This window comes from Alternaria atra (assembly GCF_907166805.1).
Source record: "Alternaria atra isolate CS162 genome assembly, contig: 28, whole genome shotgun sequence".
Taxonomy (NCBI): domain Eukaryota; kingdom Fungi; phylum Ascomycota; class Dothideomycetes; order Pleosporales; family Pleosporaceae; genus Alternaria; species Alternaria atra.
The window spans coordinates 3,005,050-3,018,770 of record NW_025091326.1 but is presented as its reverse complement, the minus strand read 5'-3'; the positions used below and the strand labels follow the sequence as shown (position 1 = coordinate 3,018,770).

The following is a 13,721-nucleotide window of genomic DNA, read 5'->3' as shown; positions in this document are numbered from 1 at the left end:
GTTCTCTAATTGTACATGTCCAGTCAACACTGACGACGACTCTTTGATCAATCAGTGGAGAAGTGACTGATGCGCGACGAAGGATGCGCATCTTTCCTATCCTCGTCTGTGGAAAACGCCTTCATCTTGTACTCCATGACTGTCGAAGAGACACCTTTACCCTTGTCGTTGCTGTTCCGTTGGCTAGTGGTGTTACTTCCGTTAAGGGTACTGGCGTCGGAAGCGCGGTTACCCATGCCACTCTCCACATCAGCACCATCTTTCTTTTCGTCCGAAGTAGCGTTGCAAGCACGTCCAGTGAACAGGTCCTCGGGGAAGGGGAACAAAGTGCGGCGCCTAGGCGGCGACTTCTTCGTGGCTGTCATCCATACCAAGGCCGTCACGTCCTTACCCAGCGCCTCGATGATGGGTGTGATGATGGGTAGACAGGCGAATAACACACCGTAGGATGTTATACCCACGATTGTCACGTTGATGCCGTAGCTGAATCCGCGACCAGCGAGCAGGACCATGAGCCAAGATCCGTAGGTCCAGAAGACAAGACCGTGGAGCAGGTAGATGGTGAAGACGTGGGGGAAGAGAGCCAAGAAGGGAGGTGTGGAGAGGACCCATTGGACGGCGGCGGAAAGCTCGACAATAGCTTGCATGCCGCCTGCGAAGAGCAAACCGTTGAGACGAGGTGTGTAGTACGGAGGGTATCCTGCCGAGTCTGTGTTGACGATGGGTTCGCCGGTCATGGGGTCAGGATGGATGCCGCGCTCAGCAGTCGAGAAGTTGAAGTCCGTGTCGACCCAGTTGGGAAAGATGTTGACAGCGAAACCGACGCCAACGCAGCACCAGAAGAATGTGATGGTGGCGTAGTAGGCCGACGGTCGCTTGTTAAGGAACGCTTTCCACTTGTAGGTTACGTCGAGATCGGTGAGGAGCAGACCGACCCAGAGGTATGTGCCCCAAGACTGAGCGTACCAGTGGTTGACTAGGCAGAAAGTATAGTAGCACATGCGCTTCCAGGGCGTCTTGATCTCATAGACAACAACAGCGCCAAGAAGCACGAGCCAGGAACCTTGAAGTTGGACAGCGATGGTCCAGAGTACACCGGTACAGTAGTGCAGTGTGATTTGTGGGACTGCGTTGGGGACGAGGAACATGAGTTCGAGAACCTCGGAGATGTACTGACCAAAGTTGTTGTAGCGGCTCACATAAGGCCAGGTCGACCACGTTAGGGACGGGATGTACTGCAAGAACTTTGTTGCGCCAACGTCGATGAAAAAGTACTCCAGTAGTGCCATGGCCGCAACAGGAATCATGAGACGAGGTGTACGACGTACAGCTGCCTTGGCGATTTCATCCATCTTGCCCTTGCGCAAGTACGGCGCAGTGAGGAAACGAACTGAGGTCGTGAAAAAGACACCAAGCCACATTTGGTTGAGCAGGAATGGACCGATAATTCTCTGTGCCCAGGGTTCAGAGGCATTGTGTGCGGACGCTCCAGGAGTGACGATGGCAGGGACAAAGGTAAGACCGAAATGCATCAGGGTGACCACAAGAGAGCAGAGGGCTGTCAAACCAGCAAGATGGTCGATACGTTGTCGCTGAGGCAGAGGCTGAGGGCGCATACGAGGTGCTGGAAGAGCGGATTCGGTGACAGTCTCCATTGTGATTTTGTCGTGTGGAGCAATCATAGGGACAGAGGTGGTCGTGGGGGCGCGTGGGTCCGACAGTGTCATCATGGACTCGTGTCCTCTTGATACTGCGGTGCCTGGGGATCGAGGATCTACCATGGTCAACATTGAGTCACCTCCCATTGAGATTGCGGTTCCTGGCATCGGTGGCATAGGTGCATATAGATCCTCGCGCGTAGTGTTGAAGTTGCTGTTGAAGGGAGTGGGGCCACGACTATCGAAGAGCATCGAGTTGGGTCTGGACAGGCCATCCCTGGGCGTAGAGCCTCCAAGAGTCGAAGTGCCGGGAAGCCTTTCAATAGCCATGTCATCATCAGTTGAGTCGCGCTTCACAGAAGCTGATGGTGTGTTGCGGTCACCGACACCACCACGGGAGAAGATTTCGTGTGATGCTACGGTGAAAGTGCTGTCGCTGAAAGGGTTCCTCTTCTGGTCTTCCGAGAGTTTCTCCTCGGTTGACGGAGCTGGGTCAGATTTCTTGATGTCCCTGTTCATCTTGGGAGCGAGGCGTCGGATGAGGGTGTGGATGATAAGGATGGTCGAGAAGATGAGGCATGACACAGAGAGCCAAAGCGCTGGCATGCGCTTGATATCTTTGCCCTTGTACTGTTCCCACTTCTCGGTCGCATCGTCTCCATACTGAGTTGATCCTCGGAGTTCAATGTCATCCATTGAGCATGCATCAGTCAACGGGCACCTGGCGACGAAATTTTCGCGAGCATCTACGCCCATCGATGACGAGTTGAAGAACATGCGTATCCAGCCAACCTCGGCAATAGACTCAGCAAGTTGAGGAGGACCACGCATAGAGTATCGGTTACCGGTCGACCAGTGTTTGAAGAACATGGCTGTAGGAACCGACGGCATGTTCTTCCTCTCTTTGTGTAGAACTTGCCTAGTGAGGTTGCCACCGATGTAGAAGTTGATATAGTCTGCAGTCCAATCGATCCGATACTCGGTAAACTCCCATGGGTTGATGCTTCCATTGCTAAGACCACCGCCGAGCGTAGTGTAGTTGCGGTTGGCGGCGGTGCTGTTGAGGAGCTGGCTGTAGTTCATTCCGAGGTTACGTGTTGTGAATTCGTTGTTAACGAAGGTGCCTACCCATGGGTCCCTTTCGTTGTTCATATTCATGACACTAAGCTCGGTAATCTCAGTCTCATTGTACTTCCACATCATTGAAGCCGCGGTACCCGCAGCGTCTCTGTCAGCAGACTTGATAAGGGTGCGGAAAGAGCCATGCTGAATGTCGCTTCGCTTGGTTCGGAGACTAGCACCCTGAACAACATGATCGTCGGTCGACGGTTGTACGACAAGTTGGAGAGACTCGCTGTTGTTGAATCTAAGGTTTTTGGGAGAGGCACCCTCACGGTAGACGGCATTCTAGGACGTATTAGTGGGTGGGTTGAAAGCACATGCTATGGAATACAACGGACCCAATCTTTCGCATATTTCTGAGTAAAGTCTTCAGCGATGAAGTCTACTGGTAGTTGAGTGGTCTCGTTGAAGTATACGATGATCGAGTCGGTGAAGAGCTCTTGGGTTTGGGTGTCGTAGAAGCCACAGGCACAGTTATCCTGCCCACGCGTGACATCAGCAAGCGCAGGCAAGATATGCACAAAGGCAAGACCGAGCAAATGAGAGTAAAACATGGCGAAGAGAGTGAGAGTGAGTGACTGAACAGAAACAAGACGAAACAGGCTGCTCAAATCCGAGAGGCAGTATATGTCTGCAACATATGCATGCAGCTAGCTGTGCATGGCCTTTGTAAAGACCCCAGCATAAGCTTGCAACAATGCTCGCCGGACGGAGAGGAGCCGCGATGCTTTTCCGATCAGCATTGGCATCAGGTCGTTTGGCCTTGAAAAGTCCCCTATGTGGGACATAGTCCTAGCCCGTCTCTTGGGGGTCATGACCGGGGCGTTGCCTCAGCGAGGAGTGCGCGGGCCTGCAACAGGGCCAAAAAAGGTATGCAAGCTTCCTTGGCAGGCCCGTACTTGATAGCAAGTAGGATGGAACGTCGTGGCATGGGGCTAACGAGCCGCCGCATGAGGTGCAGAAGAGAAGGTTGAGGAAGATGCCGTGCCCCCGCTGTCGGTGGGTCGGAAACGTGCGCCGCACACCTGTCCAAGTGCATCTGTGCGTTGGCGCTAGCACAGACGTTTCGATGTTTCTAATGCATCCCACGCTCGTTCTGCCTCAACTTTGTTGAGAAAACTTCATCACCATCCCAGTTTCGATCATTGATCTTCGTTGCCAGCATCTACCAATATCAGTCCATTCCGGAATGACCAGGGTCGGCGTTACACTGCTCAGTCCCAGCGGTGCTTCCATGCCGCTGCGGGAGCGCGTTGTCGGTCAATGCCCAGAACAATGCCCGATCTCCCGGCTCTTGCAGTCAGCTTCTGCGGGTTCAATGATACCATGTACATCGGGAACCTAGGCCATGCGACGCAAGATAGTGGCTGGCATGTCGCCTCTCCGATAGATTGTTCCCAACTCGCCCGATTCTGTATGCACAAGCAGTTCGTTGACGTGGATCAAACTGCGGTCAACTGGTAAAAAGCACATTGCTGCTTGGCCGGAAATGTGAGCGTGGGTTTGACATGTGACTTGGCATATTCACCATTCCCGAGATGTAGAGATGTACCGGGGTCGACATGGTCAACGTGCAGGAAGGATCCACCTCAATCTCATTATCACAACTTGGCGCTGTTGATGCTAGGTAATGCTGATCTCAGTTGAGCACGAATCTTGCATGGAGACCAGCTCCTACGGGGGGGTAATGACGGTTTCGACATGAACCCTTCGGCGGTATTGGCCACTTCTCCCGTCGCTGCTTGTCGGCCACGGTGTTTACCAAATGCACTAAGGGATTGTGCAATCAAGGGCCGAATATATGTTCTGTATCCGCTCCTTTGAAGTTGCCTTACCCCCTCCATCATAGTCATCATTCGCTTTGACTTCCCCCTCCATCGTTACTGTCGCATCGTTCACTCGTTTCAAGATGTCAGACTCTACGAAGGACTGCGTGATCGAGGTTGGCGAGGTCGCCTCGCCTGCGGTTAACGAGAAGTCAACCCAGAAGAACAGTTTCAGCGCTTCTGCGACCGTCGGACAGACATCGTCGTTCATCTCAGAGTGGACGCCTTTCGGTCTGGTCGCCTCCTACTACATCTTCTCGGTATGCCTGTACATGTACTGCAGCAACAGCTTGATTGCCATCTTCTGGTTCATCTACATGTGCACCAACTTCTACATCGCCGGTACAACTGTTCTGGAAGCTTTCTTCAGCATCACTCCCTGCCGTGAGGCAAGAGCCATCGTCACACAGGCGCAGGAGAAGGAGTGGCTATTCCCCACGCCACATCACAAGCTACCAATCATCGATCTCCTCATCGTCGCCTACCTACCGAACGAGCAGGATATCATCATGGATCGTGCTCTTTATGCGCTTGAGCAGATTGACTACCCTTCTGAGAGGATACGCATCAACATTCTCTACAACACCCCCAAAGCAATCGAACCATTGGAGAGCGAGCTGAACCAACTTCCGTCTCGCTTTCCACACGCAAGGGTTATCAAGGTGCCCAACTCCACTTCCAAGGCCGACAATCTCAACTACTTCTTCACGCTGGACACTGGATCGGACATCATCGCCATCTACGATTGCGACCATTACCCTCATCCGAACTCACCCAGATGGGCTGCCGAACGGTTCGTTGCCGAGAAGGATGTCGACATCGTTCAGGGCCGCTGCATTGTTTTCAACTCCGACGATAGTTTCATGACCAACATGATCGCAGTCGAGTTTGACAAGATCTACGCCGTCTCTCATCCTGGTCGCTCTACCATGTGGGGTTTTGGCCTTTTCTGTGGTTCCAATGGTTACTGGCGCACTTCGCTACTTCGCGATTTGAAGATGGACGACACAATGCTTACCGAGGATATCGACTCCGCTCTCCGCGCCTTCTCCAAAGGTGCCAAGACTGTCCATGATCTTAACGTTACTTCGTACGAGCTGGCCCCAACAACGTTCGGTGCATTCTGGAAGCAACGTCTGCGGTGGGCACAGGGTTGGGCTCAAGCGAGTATGCGCCACATGAAGATGGTCTGGAACGGTGTCAAGGATCCACTGCATGAGGAGCACGCCAAACGAAGCTTCACTGCACGCTTCGGTGTACTCTCATTACTACTCATCCGCGAATCCTCGTATTACCTTGTCACTCAGTACACGTGCCTCGTCGCATCATTCGTTATCGTTAAATTCCCAACGACCGGGGACGAGCTGTGGAAGCTGGTCTATTTCCAGTACCCTGTATCACAGTGGCTTTTCATTATCAGGTTCGTACAGCACCTGCCCGATTAAATTTGTACACCGCTAACAGTATCGTGTTACAGTATCATCTGCTTGATTGCTACACTTTGGATCACCAATCAGGTCAAGTCTGAGTACATCTCCAGGAGAATGATCATTCTCTTCTCGGTTCTGTACCCCTTCTACCTTATTCTCAACGCCACGATCGGTCTGTATGGTCACGCTCGTCAGCTTGTCAACTACAGCTCCTGGAACCCAACAGCCAGGAAGTAACACTACATTACATCTTCGTAATTTCTTTTTGTCAATATCTTAGGGAACAGGGCGCAAGGCAATAGATGCTCTCTTTGGGGTTCGGAATGAAGACTCGCAAGCCACTAGTGGCCGCTTGAGGATTTGATGAGTCATGCTCCAGTATATAGTAGACGACGATTAATATCAACATAATCATTATTATCATAAATCAACTTTATTATCATCATTACTACCAACCATTGATATGATTACTATCGTTAAGAAGAATGTTCACAAGCATGAAGCACTTTTCCCATTCACCAATAAGCTTGCTTGACTGCTCTATCGTGATGTCTCCTCAGTGGCTACGATTAGAAAATCAATCCATGAAACAACGCGCGGCAATGCAGCAGGAACACGATGGTACCAGATCATCCCAGACTGATCACGTCGGCGCTTCGACTTCCGATCTGACGCGCCTTGTTTATTGACCAGGGCAAAGCTCAGAGATAAGTAAGATCTTGGCGCCAAACAAGGCCGAAGGTCAGCGCCTTACTGAAACGGACTCCGCGTCCCACCGCCCTACCAGAAAGCATCGCCATAGGGACACGGAAAAGGAAATAATCAACAGCATCAGGGGTGGTCGGGATATTACAAGTCGACTATGCGGGCGATCGACACGCGCCCACTAGCGCGTAGATCCACTTCACAAGCGTTCCCCTCGCCTGCGTGGGATATTCCTACCCGAAGCACAACACATGGTGGGTAGCACGACATCGTTGGCCGGCGGTGCCATCCGTATGCTTCCTAGGGCAATCTGCCACGGCATTTCCCTCGGTCAGTAAATGGTTTCGGTGGGTTATCGTTGTTTGTATCACTCACCTTCCTTTTTTGGTCCGAACGCACGAGTCAGCCCCTATGTTTTCTGCAAACGTGCGAAGCTCATGACCCTTTGTGGCCCATCGCGCGGACAAGCGGTATAGGGCTCAATATGCACAGACAACTTCGAGTGTCAAGGCAGTAACTGAGAATCGTAGGTAGTGCCGCCCCGTGCGCCACGCGTGGAAGCTTCTGAGGAAGGCCGTTCACCGGCATGTTGAGAGATCAGGGTGCTTTTCATGGAGCACGTCACGATGTGCGTCTGGGATATGTATGACAAGGGCTGCACTGTTACAGAGTTGCGAAGCCGACAATTCAACATCCGAAATCAAGATAACGATCAACAGCAACCCGCATGTGTAACTGGTCAAAGTTGCAAAATTGTAGACTATTGTAACCCGCGGAAGCTACCCACTACCAGCCTCAACTAGGGTCAACGCTTATCAATATATTCACAGCGGGACGGCGAGAACGCCACAAAAAGCATAACTGAATCTTGGCATGCATGCGCCTGAGGTCCTCTCGGAAGCTTGCGTTGCAGCTAAGCTCAACGCTTCCCGTGCTCGGTAGGTGAATGCTGTGCTAGTTGCGGAAAGAAAAGTAGCTTACAGGTACGTGGTCGTTCTGGTGGCCAAGTTGTTGATCTCGGGTCTCCCACGGGGCTATCTGGCTATGGAATTTGGTGCTACTGCTGCACATAGTTGCCATGGGCTGTGCTGAATTTGTTGTCTGTGTGGTCTGAGGTCGAGGGTAAATTACCCTGTTGGTAAGCTGTTCTTACTCTTCTATCATCGAGATTCTTACCTTTACTCGCGGTACTGAACAAGATGTCTGCAACAATGGAGCCTACCCTTCCATCCAAACTCAAGGCGATTTTCCCCTCGTCGTCGACTCCGCAAGGGACGACTAGCCTGTCAGTCGACCAGAACTATCTTATTGGGCTCCGTGGCCTGCTCGTGTTCCAATCTTTCCTCTTTGTGTTCTTCCAGACGTTCCTCCCAGCCGCTCTCCCCGACTCGAAGAATGTCGATGGCCCGACTTACCAGGTCGTACTTCGCAAGTCGTTTTCAGTACTCTTCGCCAACGAGGCTTTGATTTACTCATGGATTATCTTCCTCTCCGCACGAACTATCTGCTTGCCATACCTTGCCAACAAGACGCGCGAAGTCGGCGCATCCAGCGTCTTTCGCCGTGGCATCAGATTATGGATACCCACTTTCATTGCCTACTCTTTTGCAGCAGCGGCTTTCAGCACAAGCTCGACCGACTACATCTCAGAATTCTTGACTTCCACCGGCAACATCTCCACCATTGCACCGGTGCGCCTCCGCAACTTCCTGCTCTACTTCAACACCTTTTTTGAGATATTCTGGGTCAACAAGCAATACGCTAGTCAAGCTGCCAACGATGTGTTCCCATCCGGTACCCTTTGGATAGTGTCTGTGCTATTCCAGCAAAGTTACACCGTCTACATTACCATGGTCATTGTCCCGAACACTCGCACTTCATGGCGGGTAAAGGCTATGTTAGCCTTCATCGTAGCAGCATTCTGGGTGCAGAGTTGGGCGTGGTACAGCGTCACTGGTCTCATCATAGCTGATGCGGTCCTCAATATGGACTTTCAGTTCCGGTCCCACAGAGGGCTCAAGATCGGTAACTTCACCATACCGATCTGGCCACTTTACGCTGCTATGGTCCTCACCGGTGTTGTGCTGCAGTTCATCTTTATCTCTGGGAAACCCAGCATGCGCGACAATGAACTATGGGGCCACACTGCGCTTTACGACGACGGATTCCTTAACGAGAACGTCGACTTGGATCAGCCAATGGCGAGGGTTGACAACTACCTCATCATCCTTGGGTCGATGCTCCTCATTGAGACATTCGAATGGCCCCGAGCTGTGCTTCGCGGCGGCTTCTTCGTTTCGCTAGGCAAGAGGAGTTTCAGTAAGTGTCAACCTTGGATAGCTTCATCGAACAATCACTTACAAAATTTAGGCTGGTTCCTCGTCCAATCCATAATCATCTACACCGCCGGTATCCAGCTATACACACACATGGTCGCCGCCGGCATGAACGGTGCTGCAAGCAGTTTTGTATGCTTCTTGGTCTGCGCACCCCTCGTTGCGGTCACAGCGGAGGTTTTTTACCGTCTTGTTGATCTACCGAGCGTTGTTCTGGCTAGGGGCTTTTGGGCGTTCATGACGAAATAGGTGCCGGCAACGGCTCGCTATCGGCATGTATTTCGGGTCATCGTCAGCCACATTTTCTGCTGTCTCGCTTACCAGCCGTGCCATTCTTCTCCTCATTCGCCTCTCCGCTGTCGTGCGGGAAAGTCATCCACCACATCGCCCTTGCACAAGACAATTTGCGGGAAGCTCACTGATCGACAAGCACTTCTCAGTAGCTCGGGATCCTCTTTGGAGAAATCCCCGCAGCATTGTGAATCATTCTAAACTTCCCCGCAATGTGGAGGGACATTAGCCTACTGGCGTCGGTTCGGAAAAATGTACAATTACCTGATCATGAGTTACACAAGTTAGATCCTTAGATTCCGTTAATCTGTATCTTGTATTTTTTGTTTGCACCCGTCTTCCCTGTTGCTATCGTGAAAGCGCGTTTCCAAGTTTGAATCTACTGAACAGCCACAATGGACAATCCAAAAGAGCTAGACACTGAACGTATCGAGAAAGCAATTGGGCTTGACAAAACGATCGATCTCGCCCTAGACAAGCGTCTCAATCGTAAATTCGACACCCACATCTTGCCCTGGTTGTTCGGAATATGGTATCTTCCCATCGTTCACCTCATCAAAGCTGGATACTAAGTAATCCATCTAGGCTCTTCTCATTCATAGACCGCAGCAACATAGGCAATGCTCGTATAGCAGGCTTGTCAGATGAGTTAACGATCACAACTGGCACGCGGTTCAACGTTGCGCTCCTAGTCTTCTACATCCCGTACATCATCGTTGACGTACATTCGAACCTGCTCGTCAAGCGTCTGCGCGCCGGCATCTACTTACCCGCTCTTATAACTTCATGGGGTCTGGTGTGTACATTTATGGGTTTCGTCCAGTCATTTGCTGGACTGGTTGTATGCAGGTTGTTGCTAGGACTATGCGAAGGTGGCATCCTCGGTGGTGTGATAATTTACCTTGCCATGTTCTACAGGAGAGGCGAGATGCTATTGAGGAGCGGTTTATTCTACTGCGCCGCGCCGTTATCCGGGGCTTTTGGCGGACTTTTAGCTTCAGGTTTGGCAACCATCGAGGTTGGGGAGTATCGGAGATGGCCTTGGATCTTCTTTGGTAAGTTGTCAATGTTCAACATTCGTATCCATCTTTATGTGTTGCGGGAGGTATTGCGCTGACCAGAACGTAGTCGAGGGTGCGATCACAGTCGTCTTCGGCATCATCTGCTTCTTCTTCATGCCCGATACCCCTGCCGCAGCAGGCTTCTTAAGCGATGAAGAGAAGGAATGGGCATTGCGACGTATGAGGCTTGACGCGGGAGGATCGACCGAAGTCGATGTCGATGATGAAAGGTCTAGCTGGCATTGGGTCAAGATGGCATTGGTAGCCCCACAGACCTATCTATCGGCCTTCATCTGGTTCTTCCTATTGGTGCCACTATATGTAAGCTCTTGCCGATTCCAGTGTGCTGGATATAACACTGACTAATAACAGAGCTTCTCACTGTTTCTACCTAGTATCATCGCAGGCATGGGGTACCGAAGCACCACCGCGCAGCTCTTCACAGTGCCTCCCAACATGGCTGCTTTTATCACCGTTGTTGGTACGGCGTATGCCTCGGACAAGCTAAAAACAGGGGTTACTTTATCATTGGAGGATGCTTGGTGGGAATATGTGGTTACGTGATGTTGATAGTGGCAACGACGAATGCCGTACGATATGCCGGCACGTTCCTAGTTGCCATTGGTGTCTTCCAAGGCTCCCCCATGCTCATGGTAAGCTTGATTTCCGGATATACGTGCTTGACTTGCTTATATGTAATTAGGGATGGGCGTCCAATAATCTTGCGCCTCACTATGTCCGAGCAGTCGGAATCGGTATGGTGATCTCCATCGCTAACTGCTCGGCCTTTATCGGTACATTTATCTACCTTCAACGTGATGCACCGAAGTACGTTCTAGGCCATTCGGTCAGCCTTGGTGCATTGGTGATAACGATCGTACTTGCTGCTGCTCAGTGTGTGTACTTGGGTTGGGAAAATAAGAAGCGAGACAGGGGTGAACGAGACGACAGACTACTGCAAGCGGATGCGGGCAGACTTGGTCATCAGCATCCTAATTTCAGATTCACATTGTAGCTGGCATGGAGCGACAACCGAAAGCGATACCGGTGTTATCGGAGGCTAGCAGGGCAATAGAGTTTTTGGAGTAGTATGCCGCTTTATTTCGAGGAAACGTTTTCCAATGCTAACATTATGTCGTAAATCGTGCCATCTCCCAATTACTTCGCTCTTTTGTTGTCCCTCCCCCCAATCATGCCCTTTTGCTTTGTGGAATCTTTCCTCCACGGCGTGAGGCTTCCACCCCCTGCGACCCATCCGATTGCCATTACGATCAACGTGAACGGCACGGCGGTCAGGAAATACCACCCATACGTCGTTTTCAACGCTGAAACACTCTCGTTCATGCTATACAATCCAGATATGAACGTCAACGGAATGAAGATAGTCGCCAGCCATGTGAGCCTTGCCATGTTATGGTTTTCCTCAAGTCCGCGACGTGAATCTTCAATGGATATTTCTGATGTAACAATGCTAGTAAGACGGTCGACACGCTCTTGTAGTTCGTTAACAGCGGCAAGCACACGTTTGAAATCAGGGACTATGTCTTCGAACCCTTCCACGTTCTCGAAGTTGATAGCTAGGTTTTCTGAAATGACTGAGCGTACGGAAAGAGGTGAGTTGGGCGCGGCAGAATACTGAGACGATGGGGTGGTGAGTCGCGCTGCAGCTGGGAGTGCATGTTCCAACGTTTCTGTTACCATCTCCCGGAATACGGGGATTTGCCGACGCCAGGTATGTAGACGTTTGAGCGATGTGTCGATGGCGTCGCCTTTTGAGCGGAAGAGGCGCGGCATTTCAAGTTCCCATTCTATTTGGCTGAGTCGAGCTCTTACGTAGTCGCATACTATAAGCCATTCTGCGCAGATGGTGTATATGGTTGGTTTGGCGAGAACTTGCGCGTTTATGTGATGGCCTTCTTTCTGCTCAAACCATGGAAACGCAGTGGTCATTTGGACAATGTCTTCGAACCAAGATTTGGAGGATTTGATCAACGGGTATACTTTGGTGTCCATCTTAGGGGTCGGCAGCCAATTACTGCGATCGTACCCTTCGCAGTGTCAGCGTGAATCCTGGCTAGGTTTGGATATCGTGTGTTAGTACTCACATAGTGGTTTGCCCTGGCTGACGGTTGGATCCAGCAATACAATACCGACGGTTCCATTTCCACACTTCTTGTCTTTGCCGATCCACATTGTCGTCCGTGTACGCATGATGGACACGACTGCTCCCTGTCCATCTTGATAGTGCCAATGATTTTCATCGTTGTCAGGGCGTCTCAGCACATTCCAGGAGTTTGCTTCCAACCTCGAATCTTGGAACTCCGTTTCTGTTTTGAAGTATCGTAATCTCATGTTGCGCATTCTAAACCACGGTCGATGCTTCATACTTGAGATTAGACTGGGCGGAGACGCCCAGGGGTCGCGAGTGTTATGCCATACGTAGTCATCGATTTGTTCACGGAAGAACAACGGATCGAGATCAAAGCGCGCCCCCAAAAGCTCAATGACTTGCTGGGATAGATCTTCCACGATGAAGAGTCTGAGGGGTGGCTCTTTCATATGCTCATGCGACAGAGATTGCAGAGTCTCGTGAAGCAATGCAGGCGTTTTAATCGCTGTAGTCTTCGGTGCAGCAGCGGGGTGATACTCCACGAAGGTGACATTCGTCTTATTCCTGCGTTCTTCGAGTTCTTTTGGGTGGTGTTTGATCTCATTCCAACGCAGTGGGGTTGTGCCAACCTGCATCCAGTCCGCTAGATGGCGTAATGTCCTCCATGAAGTCGATAGCGACTTGATGTGCGCCAAATATGGTAGCCTCTTGCTGTTGCTGCGTCGCATAAGCGTTGTCTTCAGAGGCTGCATTGTTGCTATTGACTTACGGATCCGGTATTTCCCACTCATCTGCAACTGGTATCCGTTCATATGCATCTCCGATTAACTCGTACGGGTCGGGGAATTCTGCGCTATGCGGGATATGCTTAGCTGACCACAAGGCTGGGATCGTATCTCTCTTGGCGGGCTTGTCGTTGCCATTGCCATTGTCGGTGTCAAAAGACATGACTGTGCGGAACGCTGACTACGCGCAATACCAACGAGGGCGGTGCGTTGGGTTTATAGTTCGGTGGGAAGGCTGCAAGGTGATATTGGGGGCTGAAAGCTGGGAAGGCTAAGACTTAAGCGCGACGACTTTGAAGTCGCATCAGGGGTGCATACGCGAGGTTTCCAGCTATGTATACCCGCGCGCCTCTGTGCAAACCTCGAGAGCTAAAGAAAACGCCAGATCCTCCATAGG

General features: G+C 51.3%; 5 protein-coding genes across 5 annotated transcripts; 3 read left to right on the top strand and 2 right to left on the bottom strand.

Annotated features, from left to right (window-relative positions):
- Window positions 1-47: 47 nt before the first annotated feature.
- Window positions 48-3,334, bottom strand: ALTATR162_LOCUS8000 (uncharacterized protein; the record flags this gene model as incomplete). The annotated part of the gene is made up of 2 exons (XM_043315629.1): window positions 48-3,065; window positions 3,119-3,334. 2 exons carry the CDS (start codon window positions 3,332-3,334, stop codon window positions 48-50), a joined length of 3,234 nt encoding a protein of 1,077 aa, XP_043171564.1.
- A 1,355-nt stretch (window positions 3,335-4,689) lies between these two features.
- On the top strand, window positions 4,690-6,273 carry ALTATR162_LOCUS7999 (uncharacterized protein; the record flags this gene model as incomplete). The annotated part of the gene is made up of 2 exons (XM_043315628.1): window positions 4,690-6,026; window positions 6,084-6,273. The coding sequence occupies 2 exons, from the start codon at window positions 4,690-4,692 to the stop codon at window positions 6,271-6,273; spliced, it is 1,527 nt and encodes a 508-aa protein (XP_043171563.1).
- Window positions 6,274-7,940: 1,667 nt separating this feature from the next.
- Window positions 7,941-9,326, top strand: ALTATR162_LOCUS7998 (uncharacterized protein; the record flags this gene model as incomplete). Its single annotated transcript, XM_043315627.1, has 2 exons — window positions 7,941-9,060; window positions 9,112-9,326. 2 exons carry the CDS (start codon window positions 7,941-7,943, stop codon window positions 9,324-9,326), a joined length of 1,335 nt encoding a protein of 444 aa, XP_043171562.1.
- A 437-nt stretch (window positions 9,327-9,763) lies between these two features.
- On the top strand, window positions 9,764-10,993 carry ALTATR162_LOCUS7997 (uncharacterized protein; the record flags this gene model as incomplete). Its single annotated transcript, XM_043315626.1, has 4 exons — window positions 9,764-9,900; window positions 9,954-10,423; window positions 10,497-10,750; window positions 10,802-10,993. 4 exons carry the CDS (start codon window positions 9,764-9,766, stop codon window positions 10,991-10,993), a joined length of 1,053 nt encoding a protein of 350 aa, XP_043171561.1.
- Window positions 10,994-11,587: 594 nt separating this feature from the next.
- On the bottom strand, window positions 11,588-13,487 carry ALTATR162_LOCUS7996 (uncharacterized protein; the record flags this gene model as incomplete). Its single annotated transcript, XM_043315625.1, has 3 exons — window positions 11,588-12,477; window positions 12,535-13,256; window positions 13,309-13,487. The coding sequence occupies 3 exons, from the start codon at window positions 13,485-13,487 to the stop codon at window positions 11,588-11,590; spliced, it is 1,791 nt and encodes a 596-aa protein (XP_043171560.1).
- Between the last annotated feature and the right edge of the window lie 234 nt (window positions 13,488-13,721).